Source organism: Acanthochromis polyacanthus, chromosome 14 (genome assembly GCF_021347895.1).
Source record: "Acanthochromis polyacanthus isolate Apoly-LR-REF ecotype Palm Island chromosome 14, KAUST_Apoly_ChrSc, whole genome shotgun sequence".
In the NCBI taxonomy this organism is placed as follows: domain Eukaryota; kingdom Metazoa; phylum Chordata; class Actinopteri; family Pomacentridae; genus Acanthochromis; species Acanthochromis polyacanthus.
In genome coordinates, this window is record NC_067126.1 from 7,231,288 (window position 1) to 7,251,758 (window position 20,471).

Genomic DNA, 20,471 nt, shown 5'->3' on the forward strand with positions numbered 1-20,471 from the left:
CTTATTAAGGTGAGCAGAAGAAGCTGCATACCGAAATAAAACTTTTAACATCTTTTTTTTTTTAGATTTTTTTTACTTAAAAATTGGTCAATTGGACCTACAACATAACAGGAGAGTTAAAACAGCAAGCAGTTAATTTATGGCTCATTTCTCCATCATTTCTTGTCCTAACATGTAAAACATTTGATGAATTCTGCCGCACAGCTTCAGGTCAGACCGTAAAATGACTAAACACATTATTTGTAACATTATTCTGGTATTTGTCGCCCCCCAGTGGTGGCCATCTACGACTACACGGCCGACAAGGAGGACGAGCTGTCGTTCCAGGAGGGAGCCATCATCTACGTGATCAAGAAGAACGAGGACGGCTGGTACGAGGGAGTGATGAACGCCACCACCGGCCTCTTCCCAGGGAACTACGTGGAGTCCATCATGCACTACGCCGACTGAGGAAAAGCTCTGAACCGGAGGGAAAAGTTCGACTTTTATATTTGGTTCCTTTAGATTCTCACTAACAGTCACGAGCAAATCCGAGCTCGTGGAGATAAATCAACACTTTATTGATAATAGTATTGTTTACTGGACAGAAGTTTTGTTATTTTACCCATAAGGCTTTGGGGTTCTTTGGTGTTTCACGTTGTTCTGAAGACTACGTCAACATTAAGCCGGCTGCATTTTAAGACTGCTTCAAGACTGCTTTTTGCGCAACTATATTTCAATTTCAGCTCCAAAAAAGTATAAATCTGGCAAAGGTTTGTTCCTGGTTTAAGTGATTCTACAAAGCTCAGCTTTTCCTCCTCATTCAGGGCTGAAAGGGAGAGAAAAAGCCACTTTTTTTAATCTTGCTGGCTTAATGATGGCGTAATCTTTTCGTTATTTGGTGGATTTTATGTCTTGAGTTTGACCGGCGTCGCCACACGTCCAGGTTTGTTTTGATGGTTGTTTTTTAACTTTTTTTTAGGCGTCCTCTGGCACTTCAAACTGGTCCAAAGTCAGTTTATAACCTTACAGATGATGCAGTTTATCAAGAAGCAATATTAAAGCCTGTATCCATTGTTTAAACCAGCTTAAACAGCAATAACCCCGAGCAAAAACACAAACCTTGGAGGTAATAAAACATTTTCTGTTGCACAACAGGGTCCCAAATCAATCGACTAAAATAATCTTATGGTGTCCAGTGTTAATGTGTTTGTGTAGAAAGATGGAATTTAAAATTTCAGTTTTCTTCTGATCACAACAAATGTATTTTAAGATCGTGACAGAAGTTTAAAACCACCAGATAAGTGGTTGAGATGCTCATAATTCACAGAAAGGCTGCTAAAAATCGCAGAACTTTCCTGAGATTCATTCGATTTTTACGTTTCAAAAGAAATTTAGTGAAACAGGAAGTGCTAACTGCTAATTTTGCTTGACTTCTAATGAGTTAGTCAAAATATGTTTGGGCCTTGTGTGGTTTTTATAGTACAGATATTCATCCTGAATTTAAAAAGTGTGCACAAAAAGGCAAAAATATCTCCTCTAAAACACATACAGTGAAGATTAATGGCCTTTCTAAGTAAAAAGTCCATATTTTGAATTAAAAATACTCAACATTCATGTATGACTTTACAAAACTAGAGCTCAAAGTGCTGAGAAAGACTTTTCTGTGATCAAAAAATCAGTCGGAAGCTTTTATTTAATAGTAGTTTAATAGTAATTTCATGCTCACAGATAAAGAAACTTTTTCATGTTTTTATCAAGATTTTTTGTGATCAGAATTTAGAATTCATTTAACCATTGCCTTAACAAAAACCTTCGACATTCCTGTTTCCTCGTGAGCTTAATTTTCTTTTTTTTTCTGTCAGCAAATTAAAAAATCTAATGAGATAAGCCGGAGATAAAATAAAGACACTACGGAGCTTTACGTTAACGAAGCTGCAGCAGCAGGAAGCAGAGAGAAGTCAGTGAAGGTGTTTTTTAGTTTCTGCTGATTTGTTAGTTGAGAGGAAGTGATGGTGGGTAAATATCTTTAGCTTCCCTACTGTCACACTTTTTTCTGTGTTTTCTGCTAGAAAAGAAAGACAGAAGGATGAAATGGTCACTAAATATTCAACTCTTTCTCTATCAGAAAAGAGGAGGATGAGTTATTTTTTGAATCAATATTGATAGTGTGAAGATTTTACTGGAAAATTAACCGACTTTACTGGTTAGTTTTCCTTCCAGTTAGTTCAATTTTACAATAAATCAGTACTCATCTGAACCTCTGATTTCAACTTTAAATCAGACAAGGGTTTTTTTTAGTCAAAACTTTAGTTTATGCGCAAACATCGAACTTTGACTGATTTCGGTACAAAAACAAGTAAAATCACCATTAAAGAAAAAATCAACACAAACATCTGGCTGAGTTTTAAGCTACACAAATATTGAAGTACAAATATTTGTGGTTCTGATCTTTCTTTCTTTCTTTCTTTCAGGTTTATTTGAAAAAGGACAGCGTGCAGTTACATTAAAAAGATGGCTGCACCAGATTTAGCATCATGCTAATTTCCATCTGTAGTCTGAACACGACACTACAAATGTAAAACACAGTAACTCTCTATGAGTTTAAACTCTCTACTAAATAGAAAATATATGAATTTAAATACATTTTAAGTCAAAATTAGGTCTGTGCATCGCTGCTTGCTTCTCTCTGCTGCAGAAATGCAGCTAAATATATAGAAATACGGATAAATATGGCTCTAAATTTGTAGAAAGGCATCAAATTGCACATTTAAAGCCTTCAGACAGCTCAGTAAATAGTAAACTGATGAGTTATTTGATTTAAATGAGCTGATTAATGGCACTAGGACAGGAAACATTTTTCCTTTGAGCTAGAATCTAAAAATAACAGTAATACTCCAGTTAAAGTGGATAAGTAGTAGGTAGATAATGAAAGCACAGTGCACTTGTTACTCGTTCTGTAAGTTCATGGCGGTTATTTTTGTAGATTTTAAAGCAATCAGCCCAAAAAGACCCTAAAATGAAAGAGCTGCAGCCTTTCCAGCCTGAAAGCTTTATTCTAAATGAGTATTTTTTCCTTTGAAAACTGAAAAACCTCATCTTCGGTATTTATTTCAATGAAAAACACAACAGAAAAAGTTGTTTTTGTTTGTGTTTTCTTTCCATTTTGGCCGTTTTTATTAAATACCGTTGCAGAAATACCAGAATCCACCTTTTAAATGTGAAAACGGTCAAACAAAAAGTGGAAATTTAAATTAATTCATGTAAAACGGAACCAAATTTAACATATTCTCACATTTGCCACCAGGATCAGACCAGGCTTTGATCCTCCCTGATTTATTGATCTCTAATCCCAGGTATTCTTATTCTGATCAGTTTAACCCAGTCTGACCTCTGAGCCGGTTTTCTTTAGTTCTTCGTGGTTTCGTGCAGTGAAGTGGACCCGAGCCAGTCGCCGGGTGGAGATTCTGGACCTGTTGCCAGTGTTTGAAGTTTACAGTGTGTTTGCCTGCATGCCTGACATATATCGGACATTTTTACTCACCGTGTTTCATATTCTTCATGCTCGCTGGTTTATTTTGTTCTTCAGTTTCACCGACTTGCTTTAGTCCGTCTGTTTGAGCAGCTGGAGGTTTGTGATGTTTTAACGCCCTTTAAACCAAGCCCTGCCGCTCAGACAGAGACGGAGGATATTTTTGTGCCATACGTGTGTGTGTGTGTGTGTGTGTGTGTGTGTGTGTGTGTGTGTGTGTGTGTGTGTGTGTGTGTGTGTGTGTGTGTGGTGTGTGTGTGTGTGTGTGTGTGTGTGTGTGTGTGTGTGTGTGTGTGTGTGTGTGTGTGTGTGTGTGTGTGTGTGTGTGTGTGTGTGTGTGTGTGTGTGTGTGTACCAAACCTTCCCTTGTCGACTGAAGTGACTCTGGACCTGAAACAGTGTTTCCTCGTTGTACAGTTGTTATTTAAGAGGCGTTTTACAGCAAAAACCAGAGTTTGCCAAATCAGCGCTCCTTTGAAGTTTGTACTGAAAATTACTGATTCAATCACCTTAGAGGGAATTTGATATTTTTTGGCGCCATTTGAGACGTTTCCAAAAGGCTCAAAATATTCCTGGAGCTCTAAAAGTCTCCTGAGTAAAAGAGCTGCAGCTGATATTAATTTTCATTTTGAATAAATTGGCTTAATTTGCCAAATAATCGATTAAATGTTGGGGGGATCTGATAAATCCTTTATTACCCAGAACTTTGTTGTTGAATAATTGACATTAAATAGCGAAAAAAATAAATAAAAATCTGAATTTCCTACATGCAGGAAACTTTTGTTACCAGAAGTTTGTTGTTGAAATGACAGAAAATCAGCTAGTAGTAAGTTTGTTGAATAATTAATTGTTTGAATCACTTGTTTTATAACCCCCCCCCAAAAAAAGAGATTCATTTTTATGAATAAATCTGCTTCATTTGGAACAGCGTTGCTTTTAACTGACAACTGGGAAAGGAAAATGTTTGAACTGTCTGGAGTCTTCCTGAGGAAGCAGAAATGAAAAAACAGTCTCGACTTTTAATCTATCCACTGATATTGAACTGCCGCTCTGACTCTCTGCTCCTGTTTTCTTTGTCTTTTTGGTCTTTAAAATCCTTCCTCAGTCTGGTTGACTCGTGTCCACGAGGTGAAAACATCTTTTCCTTCCTCAGATGTTGGCTAAAGAGCGATGCTATTCTCAAGTAAGAAACAACAAAAAGAACATATTCCATCTCCTGCTTAATTTGTCCAATAATAGAATAAATGTCCACATAATGACAGTAAATAATGAAATAAATGCCTTTTAAAATTCCCCACATTCAACAGGAGCTGAAACTTTCCCAGAATGACTAAATGTTTGTCCACAGTTAGATCAAGACTGTCCAAAGTGACATGAAATTGTCCAAAATGACAAGAATGAACAATTGTTGAATGTCTTTTAATATCAGTCATTTTATTCATGTATAATTGTGTAAACACAAAGTGCTTTCTAGACTGAAATTATAACAAAATAATGGAAATAGAACCCAACTTACCCCCTTTGTAAAACACTTTAAAGCACGTATGTGAAGAAATGAACCCAAAATATAGCAAAATCAGCACGGACTCTGTCCATAAAACAGATGAAAGTGTAAAGAAATTGGTTCAAATACAAATAAAATTGAGGATTTTTTGTTTAAAGGCATAAAATGCAAATAAAAGAATTAAGCCAAGCAGTGAAAAAGTCATCAGTGAAACACCTGCAGACTTCAGAGTGACTGAATTCCTTCTTTGTCAAACTCTGCTTTTTGTCCTGCCTGCAGTATCCCTTTAAAGTGTGGACTGAGACGTTTGATTATCTGTGAAATGCTGCAGGTGGCTTCTCCGAGGCTGATTTTTACCAGGAACCTGTAATAATTAAACTAGAGGTCTATTCAGGTCCTAATTAAACAGAAAATAATTGATTTGTCTGGAAGAACTTTGTACCAGACGGTTGCTGCGTCTCATTTTTACATGATTTACCTCTAAAATCTTATTCCTGCTTTGAAGAGATTTCAGCTTTAACCTGCCAGTTTATCAGATGTTCCCTCCCATCCGTCTGCAGGACGTTCCTGGTAGAACATGATGTCCGGAGAAGCTTTCTGCTTCCCAAAGTGAGCCACGACTGAAAGCACATCGCTCTTTTGTAAGAAAGAAAACAAGTGAAATTACTCAGTAAATGTTTTAACAGCTTCTCTGTGTTCCTGTTGTTCATTTATTCACAGTCTGGATCATTAATATACAAAGTTTACTGCCATAAGAGACACAAAGATATGTACAAAATGCAAGTTAGAGAGTAAATGAAAGCTTCAGAATGTTGTTTATAATGCCTAGAAATGCAGAAACAGAACCCACTAAGTCTTCAGTGGTGTTCATGTGTTTACGTGTGATTTCAATTTAAATCACGCTTCATTTGTATGTTGTTGCATCTTTCATTCAGGTTAGTTAAAAGGCGACTGAAACCTGAAAACAGGCACACGCAAAATAAAAAGTTGTACTTTTTAAATTATTTTTAAATGAAGAATAAATAAATAAGATTCAGCTTAGCAACATGGATTAGAAAATTACCAAAAAGATGTTAAAAATAACTAAATAAAAATCACGACAGCAAAGAATTTTACAATGATTAGGAAAGTCCCATTCTAACCAACAGTCTAGCTGAAAAAATGTATTTAAATTTCTGGATACAGAACCATTGCACCACAGTGGAAAAGGAAAAAACTGGAAATAGAAACGGTAAAAGAATATCACAAACTAATGGAGTAATTAAACCTTCATTTATAGTCAGAATGCAATAATTTATGGAAGAAAGTAAGAAAATTCAAGATGAGGCAAAAAAAATTACATCTGGGTGTTTATACCAATTAAAAAAATATATTAATAATTACCTGTAGAGCTGACTTTTGGAGGCTAACATTGTTAGCAGCAGCATCTGTAACCAGCAGAAGCCGTAAATGTGGGCGGGACAGAGTCCTCAGCTCTCAGTCAATCTGACCCATACATAGATATTCATATCTATCGTAGCTGCAGCTCCCAGTGGACAGGATTTATTACCTCCGCCAAGGAGGTTATGGATCGGGTCTGTTTATTTATTTGTCTGTCTGTGTGCGTGTCTGTGGACAGGATTTCTCAGAAACTACTTGTCGGATCTTCATGAAATTTTCACCAGAGGTGGATCTTGGCCCAGGGAAGACTCCATTCAAATTTTGTGTTGATCCGGTTAAGGATCTGGATTCTGGATCCGGATTTAGATTTTCCAACTTGGTATCATCTTCCCTTGGCGGAGGTCAGAAATCTTGGATTGCTCTTGTTAGATATGAATCATAGTTGTGTCGTCCAAAAAACATCAGTGTAGCATGTCGTCTAAAAAAACACCATAGTGTAGCATGTCGTCTAAAAAAACGTCATAGTATAGCATGTCGTCCAAACAAATACTAGTATAGCATGTCCAAATAATGTCAGAGTATAGCATGTCGCTCTAAAAATGTCATAGTAAAGCATGTTGCTTTAAAAACGTCATCGTATAGCATGTTGTCCAAAAAACAATAGTATAGCATGTCACCCAACAAACGTCATAGTATAGCATGTTGTCCAAATAATGTCAGAGTATAGCATGTCGCTCTAAAAATGTCATGGTAAAGCATGTTGCTTTAAAAACGTCATCGTATAGCATGTCGTCCAGGGACGGCTGGTATAAATGGGCTAACAGGGCTAAGCCCTCCCAGGCCAACACAAAAAGATGAGAAATTTAATTTTCAAATAACTTACAACAGATTGTTTTAAGTTTAGGTGAAACCAAAGGTAGCAACAGCACCAATCAGTCAAAAGAAAAACACAGAATATCTCTAAATGGGCTTATTTTTTACAGCCCCAGCAGATACAGTCCGCTTTCATTCATTTTGTTCTTGTAAGTGATTGACAGGTGTCATGTCCCGCCCCCTGATTTACTGATCATTTGGGCTAACTTCAGTCAGCCCACAGGCCTTTGACGCAGCGAGAAAAGGTTAAGCTATGACGGGCGTTAGCATGAACGAGGTGGATTATTTGCTTTCATGTCCATTTTCCTCAATGTCTTTGGAGGAAAAGCTGGAAGTTAAGAGACTGGGATCACATCGGCCGTCGATGTGAGCTTCTTTTCAAATCAGGTAGGCCCATGTTGACCTGTTAAAGGACTGTGACACCTTGTTTTTGCTGAGGTCATCTGTTGTACTGAAGGCGTGTTTTGCACTACATGTCGCCAAACAGTTGTAATAAGACAGTTGCAGCAGGCTAACTGTGGGCAGTCGTTGCAGTTGGAACACGTTTTGTAGTGGTGTGTGTGTGTGTGAGTGAGAGAGAGTGTTGATGTAGAGCACTAAATAAGTATAGTGTACCTGTAATTGATGTAACTGTGTGTATCATAGGTGATGTTGCTTTTGCAGCTGTGTTAACCATTTAATCGGTATTATGCATTTGTTAGCCCACCCAACAAATTTCACCACCAGCTGCCACTGGGTATGGTACATAGTAAGGGTAGAAGAATTAGACATAGGAGGAAAAGAAGGTAAATTTGACATGAAATAAATATTTTTATGGGTCAAAAAGTTTTGATCATGAACATGTTTCAGGTACAGGTTTTTAAATAGCCAAATGCAAAAAAACATGGGAATGTCTCTTCACCCCTGACTGCCTGTTTTGTTTTGTTTTGTTTTTACAAAAAGAGCATTAAATTTTGATCTGAAAGTTTAGCAAAATGATATAGACTCACACTTTCTGATGATATTTATATTTAGGACTTAAGGTCCTTACACACCGGGTGCGTTTTTTACGTGCGTTTTTTCCGGACGTCAATATTTTTTTTCGAACCTGTATCCTGTCAATACACGCGTTCACATCGGCAACGTTTTCTCGCTCAGCGATTTTGCGGCATTTATTTTTTCGAATCATGGTCGATTTTTCTAAAGTTTCGCATTCTTTGTGACCACTTCTGACCAATCAGACTGCGTGTTGTTGCGACGTCCCATTCACCGGCATACAACATACTTTTCACTGTCAATTGCGTTGATGTCACGGTCATCAATTAGGTCTCGGTTGTTACCTTACGTTTATGGATTATAGTTTAATGTTTTGCTTACCCGGTACTGGCCCCGACTCACATTACAGTACATGATATCAAGACAGAAAGACATCGCAACGCATCTAATCAGAACTGAAAATAATCCGTCCGGTGTTGTGTTTTCTGCTTTTAGTATCTGTGGCATATGGTAGATATTATTATTATTCATACTTTATAGTTGAAGAAGTGAAGAAGATGTGGAGGAATTTGAGGGACACGTACGTGAGAAAGAAGAGAGAGGAGGGAGAAATGACGAGGAGTGGCCAGGCAGGTGGAAAACAGAAGAAGAGGTGGAAATACATTACGGCAACGTCTTCCTCCCCTTCGGAAAGTCGCTAAAACGCATCGTGCTTGATATGTATGGACAGGTGCGTCAAAACTCGCATCCGAATATTTCGCAATTTCGCATCGTTTATTCGCTTGGCTCCCGGTGTGTAAGGACCTTTAGACTTAAACATTTCACGTTGCTCAGAGCAGCCGTGGAGGAGTGTAAAAACGATGAAAATAACAACATACATACATATAAGTAGAAATAAAATAGTTAAAATAGGACTGTTTAATTGAGCATGTTTTACCTCAAGATCCACCAGAATGCAGGAAAATGACTCCATTTTTTCTGCTATCACTGACACAGAAATTTGTAGCTTTTTGTGGCTCAGTGATATTCTTATGAGTGACCCACAGTGGCTCTTCATTTCAAATTCCTAGTGCAACCATAGAGCATGTAGTCCAAATAACGTCATAGTATAACGTGTCCTCCAACAAACGTCATAGTGTGACATTGTCACCTCAGTGATTAAATTAAAAGAAATGCAGAACCATTAATAACATGATGAAAACTAAATGAAAGTGTTCTTGTCTTTGTGCTGTGCTGACAAATTAATTAGGTAGGTGGGATAAAAACAATTTCAAAATATTAATTAAAAAATGTGGTAAACAAAGGTTATATAAGGAGGATGTGGCCTAGAGGAAAGGGGGGAGACAGAAGGCTGCTGAAAGAAAGGAGTGTTTAAGTAAGAAAAAAAATGATGGGAGACCTAAGACGTTTTAATAAGGTTGGAAAAAGACTATTGAAACTATAAGAGCCCAGATCCTACCAGAGCCGACGAGAAGTACTCTCCCCATCCGTCCACATCTTGACGCGGACGCCGCACCAAGAGACAAAGGGATCCTTCACTTAAGGATAATCCCCCCTACACCCAGGCTACTGGTGAGATCCACCCCTTTTGAAACTCTTTTTTTTTCTGGTATACCAGTATTTTTTTAACGATCGATCGCTTCTCTTTTTTTTTGTTTGCTGAACTTTCTTTTTTTTGTGTCGGGTTACCGTGTTTTTTGTGTCGAACGGAAGGAGGAAAAGCCGCCGGCGTGAGGACCTTTCGGGATATAACATTCTTAAAAGTGTATTTGAAGTGGACCATTTGATTTGAAACTTTATATTTTGTTAGGAAAGGACTTTTAGTTAATTTAGAAATCATAAAGGTTTAGTTTATATTTGCAATCTTGTTGTAATATTTTTTGTTAGGGGAAACAGTGGTTTTTTTATTTGAAAAGAAGACAGAAGTAAAGAAACTTAAGCAATTTTAAAAGAGACTCCGAGCATTAATAGTGATAGTGACAATTACCTTTTTTTCTGGTTGCTTTATTTTATTATTTCTGAGATGAACCCCTTGGTGAAGTGACCCCTACTTGAAAAAGTTTGAGTGTTACAGATGGTGGCCCGTATGGGGGCAGAAAAAGGAAGTAGACTAAATAAAAGTTTACCTGAAATTGTCAAAATTGCTGTGTAAATTCTAAGCAAAACGAAAACTTTTTTTTTGGTGGGACTGAGTATCTTTGACAACTTTGTGTACAACTTGTCTTTCAAAAATTTGAGACATTTTGGAAAAAAATAAATAAATGAACATATAGGTATATATAAATATATTTATTCATATATATATATACACATAATCAAAAAGAAAAGAACAAACATGGATAATGAAGAAGCCCTGACAACTGGATAATGTATCTAGTCCTATAAATGTTGACATGAACATAGACAATGACAGCAGAGTTTCTATTCCACTCCTGGGCTTGAGGACAGCGAGCAGCCTCTGCAGAGAGCTTCTGATGTTTGGGTGACTAGACGGAATCCTGTAGGTGAAGTCACATCTTTAATAAGTTCTCTGTATTTATCTGACCAGGATGAGCGAGATGAGAGGGATGAACAGGAGACGGAGGCAGATGTTTCTTCTTATTTAAATCTTTTGACATCCATCAGCACAGACTTAGGAGCAGTCATTGATAAAGTCCCTGGAGGCTGATTTCAGAGACTCTGTTAGCAGTGCCGTTAACAGGGAAAAAAACATCAGAGGTTATATAGACAGAAGCATGGAAGTGCTTGAACATCGCATGATGACCACCCTGAGGAACTTTGAGGAGCAGCTGGTGGAGTGTCTGCAACGACGGGATGAGAAGTGGAAAATGGATTTGAAAGGCTGAAGCGCGCCAGTCTCAATACAATCCAAAGATCTTTTTACAGCACAGGACTGCGTTTCCAACCAGGTAATGTGCGTTCCTCCTCATGCCAAACAGCTCCTGATGACCCTGCCTCAAAAGCAAACAAATACACGGTATACTCACCAGCAGTAGTTGGTCCAAGCATGGCCTCTGTGGATACTCCAAACCCCATCTCTCTGCATGGAGATTTAGCTGCAGGATCTCCAACTCCCTGTTCTGCTGTAACAGCCTAGCACCAGGCCTACATGTGCTACTGATCAGGTGCATCTCAGACTGCCTCTCATTCCATCAGCACCAGTCCCATTATTCCTTCAACCAGCCAAGCCATAGGGTGGTTTATTCAAAGCCTGCTGTACATGTGGATTTTCCATCTTTCAGTGGCAGCAAAGAAGTGGCAGACATCCTAAATTTTATTGATCAATGCGAAACTTTTCTTGCTGTTAGACCTCTGAGTGATGCTGAACTGGTTGGAGCTTTATCAGGTGTTCTTAAAGGTCCAGCACACAGGTGGAGGACTGTTGCTAAGTGGACTGTTCACAACTGGGCTGACTTCAAACAGGCCTTCAGTGCTGCTTTCCTGCCACCAGATGACCTCACAGAAGTAGAGAAGCTCAGAGACATGATCCAACTACCTGATCAGTGTGTGAGGGATTTTGCCAAATTTGTTTGTTTTTTTAAAAAAAATAAAGCTTTGAAAGGAAATTTTTAAGGACTTATTCTAATTTTCTTCCTGAAGGTTTTGCAAATTTTTAGAAATTTTGGGGATTTTTTTCAGAAACAATATTTTTTGGTGCCTGTAAATGAAGAGGGTTAAACATCTTTACGTGTATAAAAGTTTTCCAGTAACTGACTGTTCGGGTGTTTTTAGCGACGATTCTTCTGTTTGGTTTGACTCCAGTGATAAAGAAACGATTAAAAATACAACAAAAAAGAAACAACCTGAAAGATTCAATTAAACAACCGGTTTAATTAAAGAAAACTCTGAAGGTTTCATTTCCAAAGGGGAAGAGCGCTGGTGGGAAAAAAGAAATCCAGGAGACAAAGGAGAAAATGCCGACAAAGTTCTGAGGATGGCGGGCAAAGACTGAGAGTCTGAGGAAGCCGACCGCCACGTATTTACAGGATCTACTCCCCGTGTGGAGAGTTTCTGGTGAACAAACTGGCTGCGTCTCCATGACGACGCTCATTTGGCGGGTTTGGCCTCGGCGGGGTTCTCTCCGGTGTCCAGCGTCTTCAGGAGGCGGAAGAGGCCGGCGGCTTCTCGGATGCGGCTGAACTCGATGCAGAAGGCCTGGACCTCGATGAACAGGTCCTGGACGTTGATGATCTTGTTCCGGATCAGAGACTGGAGGAAGACGCAGACCAGACGGACCAGACGGTTCTGGAGGAGGGGGACAAGAGTGGGAGATGTACTGAGCGGAAACGTTGGGTTTACAGAGTTAGCAGCAGGATTAAACTCCAACAAAGAGCCAGAAACCGTCCAACTGTTCAGTTAAAGAGCCACCAAGAGGTTTCTGTTTGATGAAATCTTGTTTTTAATCGGGACAGCTCTTAAACTGACATCTGAATGTGTCAATATTTCAAGTTTTTATAGCTCTGAAACATGTGGAGTGATGAAGTTGTGGATTTAAAACCACAACTTCACACATTTCTGTCAGACAAAATGCACTTCAAGCTACCAAAACTTGAAATATTCATGAATTCAGGTGTTATTTTTAGCTTCATATTAAAATCAGCTGAATACATCACAATAAGGAGAAGGTCTGAAGCTGTTCTTGGTAAAGCCTTAACCATCCAACCAGGGAGATTTCTGCCTTAAAATGAACACTTCTCAGGACTAAAACATGAAAACCTGCTAAACCTTCACTCAGATTGTTACTGCAGCTCATCAATAACTCATTTCTAGGTTTATCAACATCCAAAGTTTCTGGTTCCAGACTGAAGCCTCCAAGGCACAAAAAGAAGTCAGAAACAGAACAAATGAGCGCCCCTAAAGAACAGAAATAAATGACTTTCTAAAAAGATAACAGCTACAGAAACATCCTGGTACTTTATCACTGTGTCGACATTTTTCAGGTTTTCTTTCAGTTTCTGGCTTTTTATCACCTTTTAAATGAAGATTTGCTGCATTTTTCAGGCACTAAATCACATTTTGCAGGTTTCTATTTTACTAAATCCTGGCAGAGCACTGCTCTCTGACTGCTTTTCTCGTTCCATCTGAAACTAGCTCCCGTCTGCGGCTGCTCCTGTCACTTCAATCCTCATCCATGCCTGTATTCTGAAGGATAATGTGTTGTTCTGTACCTGCATGTATTTGTCTTTGATCTGCTCACAGGTGGAGATGCAGTTGGAGATGTAGAGGTGGATGAACTCTGGAGGCAAATCTACCGCTGTGGTCAGCCTGAAGAAGAGAACATTAAAGACGTTCAACAGCTGATGATTGGATCGGTTGTTTGTTTGTTTACATGGCTGCTTCCTGCAGTTATTACACATCAGACAACACGTTTTTTATGGTTTTCTTGTTTTACTGCAGAGTCACATGATCACTGGGGGTTAAAAAGTCTTTTCCACAAACCTCACGATGAACGAGAACAACTGCAGCCTCAACATACTTTAGATTCTATTTTATTTTATTTACAGGTCAAATTGTCTCAAGACGCTTTACAGAACCCGTATGCCTGACCCCCCCACAGCAGCCCTGAGGCAACAGTGGCAGAGAAACACCTTTTAACAGGGAAAAAACCTCAAGCACAACCCAGCTCTAAATGTGGGAGAAACATCTGCTGCTGGTCGGCAGGTTGAGAGACTAAATATTAAAAATGCAACAAATAAAGATGAAAAGCCTTTACTTATTGTTGCTTAAACTAGCTCACATTTGTGTTCATGAAAAACTAAATTCACACTTGAACTTGTTTTATCTTGTCCAGGTTGTTTTCTCCTGACTACATCCATGTTTCTACTCTCAGATGTGTGGCGATTTGGATAAAAGCTGAAAGAAACTAGAAGAAAAATAAACAGATTTCAACAAGTAAAAGCACCAACTTTAGCAAAGTGCTGCTGAATAATGTTCAGTTTTAACCTGAGGAGAGTAAAAACATCAGAACTCTGATTGTGTGCGTTAACTATTTTTGTTTCTCTTGTCTTCAGATTTTCTTATTGAGCTCTCGGTAGTTTTTTGTTAAATTGTATGATAGGTGTGTAGAAGGATGTAGGTGTGTGTGTGTGTGTGTGTGTGTATATATATATATATATAATAAAAAAGTGTATTGTTTGTAATGAATATGAGAAAGACCCCAGGAAGAATAGTCTCTGAGCTGTGTCAGAGGCTAATGGGGTTCTTAATAACCAAACAAACAAACTCTGCTAAGACGTTACAACTTTGTGTGATTTCAGTGAAATTACAAACAGACTGAAAAACAGTTTCTAGCCCAGAACCAGAAGAGTGTCTGCTGTTAACCGCTGCCTCATGCAGCTGCTAGACATTTACATGTTTACACAGGACTGCGTCTTTTCTCCACTACTTTCAATTAAACGTTTTCATGCATGTTCTGCGTCCAGAAGGGCAACATGAGTTTAACTACTGTTTTTATAGTTCTTAACATGCATTAGAATAATCCGTCCATCTGTTTTCACACACAGACGAGCATTTTTCCTGCCAGATGTTGTAATAAAATATTTAAAAATATCTGATTGTGTGAATGCAGCGACAGGATTTCTGTTTAATGACGATAAATTAAAAACGGACTGTTGTTCCTCATTTGTTTGGAAGATTCTGCACTAAATCTGACACTTTATCTCATTTTCATTCAGTTCTAGTTTTGCTTCCTTTATTCTTAGTTTACCTCATTTTTCCTTTCTAGTTCTTAATTCATTTAGTTTTTTGTTTTTTTTTTTTAAATCTCAGAACCTTCTAAGTGTTTCTTTAATGTCTACTGTTCCATGAAGACACAGTGAGGTCGTTCTGATCCCTGCTGTTTTCTGACAATAAATCTGACTGTGGCTCTGATAAAGGAACTTGAAATGTGCACCTGTTGACGACCTCCATGGAGTGCAGCGACATGTCCATGTTGACCAGCACTGAGAAATACTCGGTGATCTGGCTGCTCTGCATCAGCTTCAGCAGCATCTCGATGGCCACCAGAGGGTTGTTCTCCACCAGGTCAGGCAGCTTAGCGGGCGACAGGCCGATGTGGTAAACCAGCTTTGGGTCCTTTTCCAGCTCCGCCAGCAGCTGCAGCAACAACAACACAGACGTTCACAGGCTGCATTTACATTCTGCAACGTGAAAAACTGGGGATGATAAAGATGTTGGGAAAAGATCTGCAACAGTCAGTCGACTAACTGAACGGTTATTTAGCAACTATTTGGATAATTCAGTTCTGATTTTTTATTTTTAGGTGAATGTGTGTGGGTAGCAGCTTCTTAAAAGTGAAGATTTGCAGCTTTTCTTTGGAATATGTGAGTACATTGAACATGTTTTGATTTCAGACTGAGGATCAGATAAGAGAAGATGTTACAAATTAGAAAGAGCGTTTCTTTGCCTGCTGTTTAGTCCAACCGTCACCTACAGAAGTACTTTTCCGCACTATAAGGCGCACTTAAAAGCCTTTAATTTTCTCAAAAGTCGACGGTGTGTCTTTTAACCCGGTGCATCTTATGTGTGCTGAGTTCCAAAATCTGACTGTCGGACCGTTTCCCGCCAACATAGGAACGTAATACGTACACTACACACACTGGCAGTGATAAACCTATCAGAGAACATCACATAAAGCTACAGACAGCACTGACTACTGTCCGAGCGTTCACAAAGCCGGCATCATTGCTGAACAGCCACCCGGCAACGAGACTGACTGACAATGACGAGGGTGAACCCGGCATGTTTGATGTCAAAATTATCCAGCTGTTCAATTCAGATCCAGAAGATGACTTTGATGGATGTGTGACAAAAGATTGATCAAAAAATGAGTGTATTTTTAAATACGTAGTAGAACAAAGTTCAACCAAACTCACTGTTTTTCTTCCGTTTCATTGTTTTAGCATGTGCCCAATAATACAGTGCACCTTATATAAGGCTAAAGTACAGAAATAAACCCGTAATCCAGACTGCGCCTTACAATCGATGTGCCTTATGGCACAGAAAATACGGTAGTAAACTTGGAGGACTTCAGTGTTGTAAACAGAAAAGCACAGCTCTGTCCTCCACTGATGAGGGAGAACTTTTAAAGATTCTGCTTCTGTTACAGCATCCATAGCTGACACAAACACACAACTCCATGTGTTAGAGGAGACTTACTGCTGGACAGATGAAACAACAACAACAAATAAGATTTAAAAGAGTGAATCAGTTTAAAGGAACTAAACTCTCTCTGCACATGTGATTTTATCCTTCTGATAAATCCCTTTTATCCTGTTTTAGCTTTGAAGTTTTTACCGTTTCTACAACCTAACTGTGTTTGTTTGTATTCAGGATCCTCCCGTATTGTTTTTTTGCTTCTTTAACCCTGATCTGAATCCACTTGGACCTGGACCCACCTGGGACTGCTGCTGGGCCGACAGCGGGCTCTTGAAGGCTTTGGACATGATGCGTTTGATCTCCACACCGGTGCTGTTCTTCACACACATGGACCGGTCCCACTGGATGCTGTGGTCCGGCTCGGTCGGGTTCAGCCACGCCAGCTCGTCCTCACAGACGTGGAGAGGAGGCGGCGGCCGGATGAACTCGGGCCGGAAGTGACCTGATGAGGAAACGAGGACCAAGTTTGTGAAGATTTGTGATGTTAAAGTGGAGCTGCAGACAGACTGTGGAGTGACTGAGACTCCGTAAGTATCCACTCGTTCCCTTTTCTCTATCTAGATATTAACAAATGGTCATGGTATGTGTGGAGCTCCTCTACTTTAACCTCCATTCTATTAATTACTGCTGAAACTCAATTCAATGATATCAGATCAATGTTGGCTAGTGTAGTGAACCAAGAATTCATATTATATTACGCATAGTTTCCAAAATTAGTAAATAAAAATAACTTTTTTCCCTTTTTTGGTGCTGGAATAAATCACTCTGGCTCCATTAAACAGATCAATGCAATAACTGTTCTTCATTTTAATACTTTCACGCCATAACTCACGGATTTACCTCACGCCTGTTGTTATTTGAACAAATTACACATATAGAAAAGATACATTCTTAAAAAAAAAAAAATACAACTTACTATAAAATAAGTCTCAACACAGAAAAGATCTGTCAGAAATCAGCATAAAACCACCTTGAACTGACATACTGGGTCTAATTTCAGCTCTTGTTTCCTCCTCTAAAAGGTCCTCATTCCTGCTGCTTAAACCAACATTAACATCAATGCCACTCACTCTCCAGAGGAGGCCTGGGTCCTGTGACCAGAGACTCTGTGATCTGATTGGCCACAGAGCTGTCAAAGCCGGAGTTGGAGGAGTCTGGGTCGGGGTCGTTCAGGATGCTGGGGAAGCTGGCTTTACTCTGAGTCGGCAGCTCGGACTGACGCTCTGCAAGACGAGGACACGGAAAAGAGACGTTAAAAATAAAAAGACGCAGGAGAAACACAGAGCTGTTCGGACTAGAATGGAATTTAATCACATATACCCATACGACAGGCTGCAGGCCTTTTTATCCACCAGAGTTTTTGTTGTTTATCACAAAAAAGTAAAAATAAATCCACATCTGAACTTCCAAAAATGAAGAAACATTCATCAGATTTGGAGCTGGATGTGTTTCTGTTCATCTGTTTGAATTTTTTAGTGTTATCACGACTACAAAATGAAAATTGGTAAATATTGCACTACAGCACTGTGTAAGTGCTCCTTTCTAGATGTCTATATTTCATTTTTTTTCCAATAGTTGCTTTATTGTTCTCTCTTTTCCTTATTCCCAGAGTGGCACCAACAGAAGAAACCAAATTCCTTGAATGTTTTGTACGTACTTGGACATTAAAGCTGATTCGGAAAAGTAAAGACTGACTGATTGAATATTCTTCAGCTCCTCTGTGATCCTTTAACATTCAGCTTTCATCCAAATTGCAAACGTTTATTGTTGGATGTGTAGGCCACCAAAAATGGCAAGAACACTCATTTGTCTCATGTTCTCCAACTCTTTTCTGTCATTTTATACACAACAAGCAACCTCTAAATTAACTAATCATCAAACATAGAGTGTTTTTATGTGGTGCTTCTTATATTTGGGCCGTTACAGCACAACAAATGATTCTGTCACATCTCCAGCTCCACTGTTAGCTGCAAGACTCCGCTGTGTGAACCGACCTGCTAACGCCAGCTGCAGCCCACTGATGTCTATAGTCTGAGGCATGTTGCTGACGTCCATGCAGGAAACCTGTCTGGGCGTCTTCTTGAACAGATCTCTGGGCGGCGCCAACATCAGCTGGGACAAGAAGAACTTCTCTGGTTGGGTGATGGGAGGAAGGAAGCCTGGAACAGAACAGGAGAAATAAAACCTGAATCCGTTCTGACCCAATACAAGGCTGAGATTCATGTTATACAGTCATTATCAGTGCTTTAGTTGAGAGGTTATCTTTTGTGTGTTTTCAGCATAAACTGGGGCAAATATATGGCTTTGAATCAACTATTTGACAAATTACACCATTTTGTTAATAAATTATAAATATAAATATTAGTTGTTCTGTAACTAAATATACTGTAGGAACACCTGAACCTTTTTGGGATACATCTATAATGCTAAAATTAATTTTCTAGACATTTAATCAATTTTACAAATTATGCAAATTTACTCATAATAAAAAATAGTTGTAGCTATGCAACTATAAATGCTTTATGAGCATCTAGAAGAAATCATGAACATAAAACAAACCTTTCAGGTAATGCTAAAACTCAGTCAGTCAACTATTTGACAAATTATGCAGATTTACTCATAAATAAATACATCTCATTTGGGGATTTTTGTATAAAAATGTGACAAAAATGAATTACTCACTAAATTTACTACTAGTTGATTTTTTTTAAAGACTTGGACGACTTTACTAATCTCCAGAGGGAAATTAAATTGTTAAAGCAGCATGGATTTTCAATAAAGCAGTAAACAATAAGACCACACAGAATACTACGATATAAAATGAAGGTAGAATAAAATAAATTAAAATAAAAATACAACAGAAAAGAGAGATGGTTTGTTGTGTTTTATGTCACTTCAACAATAGAATCCTGTGTACTAACAGTCTCCGGACACTCGGACCCACCTGACAGCACCTTCTCCGGCTCCTCTCCGGCCGGTGCGGGGTTCAGCAGGTGGGCGAACACTGCGGCGAACGGGTTGGCGGCCAGCGGCTCGGTGCGGTACATCTCCCAGAGCAGGTAGAGGGCGGTGAGCCGCTGCGGGGAGCTGGGCAGCAGGTCGGGCTGCTGGAGGAGCATGACCAGCACCGAGCCCACCCTGAAGTGTTCCGCCTTCCCGAAGTAGTGGTGGAAGTGGGTGGAGAGGCTCTCAAAGGTGTTGGTGCAGGCCTCCTCCGAGATGATGCTCAGCAAGTTGGTCAGCTCCTTCGGGGCGAGCGTCATGGTGTCCTCACCGGGACTCAACTCAACTCAGCTTGAGAACCGTTTAACAGCTGCGTTTTTCCAGTTAACAAAACACACAACGCATCTCTGAGACAAACCGGCGGAGTTAAATCATCTTCGTTGAGGACATTTTAAAAGTTAACTGCTCAAACTCACCACACGACTTCTGGAGCTGTGTTAGCAACGAGTTAGCTCGGCTAGCATAGCGGCGCTAACTGACAAAAAGCGGCGAAGTCATAACAAAACTCAACGCTCTGCCCGAAAAACTCCGCATTGGGCGGTTCGGTAACTACATAATAATCTTAAAAATCAAACAGACGTACAAAAAGCGAAAAATCCAGCTACGCAGGGGTGTTTTCACGACTGTTTCACATAAGTCTGATCCTTTAGCCGTTTAAATCCAGATTTAACCCTGCCGGTGAGGCGCATTATGGGTGACGTTGTTTCCTGTTTGGCGGTTTCACTTCCGTCACAAACGGGAATTTCGTCTCTTAATAAAACTCACAACTGATATCTGATCGCGAAGTATAGTTGTTATGTTTGGATCCGAATTTTTTAAATAACCAAAACAACAAGTTTAATGGTAAAACCAGCGTGAAAATAGCGATAGCCTAGCTTAGCAGAGCAGGCTAACTAACTTCTTCCTTTACCCATCCGCCATTGCCGTGTTTTGCTGTGTCAAAATAAAATGAGCACCGGAAACCGTATCGAATGCACATTTAATTAAAAATAATTTTGCAACATAATTAAGTGGGCAAACAGCCAAGAAGTCTCAACGTTTTGTGAATTAACTGTAGAAATATATTTT

General features: G+C 39.3%; 2 protein-coding genes and 1 long non-coding RNA gene across 5 annotated transcripts in view; 2 read left to right on the forward strand and 1 right to left on the reverse strand.

Moving 5' to 3' along the window:
- LOC110959571 (abl interactor 2-like) overlaps positions 1-5,703 on the forward strand; it is a 63,578-nt gene extending 57,875 nt beyond the window's left edge. For both annotated transcript variants that reach the window (XM_051958840.1, XM_051958841.1), the window contains one exon: positions 275-5,703. In XM_051958840.1, the coding sequence (XP_051814800.1) occupies positions 275-450 (176 nt within the window). In that variant the 3' untranslated portion in view covers positions 451-5,703. The remainder of the gene's footprint in view (positions 1-274) is intronic.
- Positions 5,704-12,054: 6,351 nt separating this feature from the next.
- On the reverse strand, positions 12,055-20,101 carry cnot11 (CCR4-NOT transcription complex, subunit 11). The gene is made up of 7 exons (XM_051958848.1): positions 19,345-20,101; positions 18,395-18,559; positions 17,471-17,623; positions 16,640-16,842; positions 15,136-15,338; positions 13,412-13,508; positions 12,055-12,488 (listed from the first exon to the last, which is right to left on the reverse strand). The coding sequence occupies exons 1-7, from the start codon at positions 19,661-19,663 to the stop codon at positions 12,291-12,293; spliced, it is 1,338 nt and encodes a 445-aa protein (XP_051814808.1). The 5' UTR covers positions 19,664-20,101; the 3' UTR covers positions 12,055-12,290.
- Positions 16,807-18,105, forward strand: LOC127537109 (uncharacterized). 2 transcript variants are annotated; one of them, XR_007946594.1, is made up of 2 exons: positions 16,807-16,927; positions 17,423-18,105. It is a non-coding gene; the product is annotated as an uncharacterized LOC127537109 (long non-coding RNA). The 2 variants fall into 2 exon arrangements; XR_007946593.1 differs by having other exon boundaries at positions 16,809-16,927; positions 17,478-18,105.
- Positions 20,102-20,471: the final 370 nt, after the last annotated feature.

What these genes read in the sequence shown, in the direction of transcription:
- cnot11 (XM_051958848.1), bottom strand. Translation starts at nt 19,663, where the DNA reads ATGACGCTCGCCCCGAAGGAGCTGACCAACTTGCTGAGCATCATCTCG. An exon ending in GCCGGAGAAGGTGCTGTCAG is followed by an intron (nt 18,560 to 19,344) that starts GTGGGTCCGAGT and finishes GTTCTGTTCCAG; the next exon opens with GCTTCCTTCCTCCCATCACC. An exon ending in CGGCCCAGCAGCAGTCCCAG is followed by an intron (nt 15,339 to 16,639) that starts GTGGGTCCAGGT and finishes TTGTTGCTGCAG; the next exon opens with CTGCTGGCGGAGCTGGAAAA.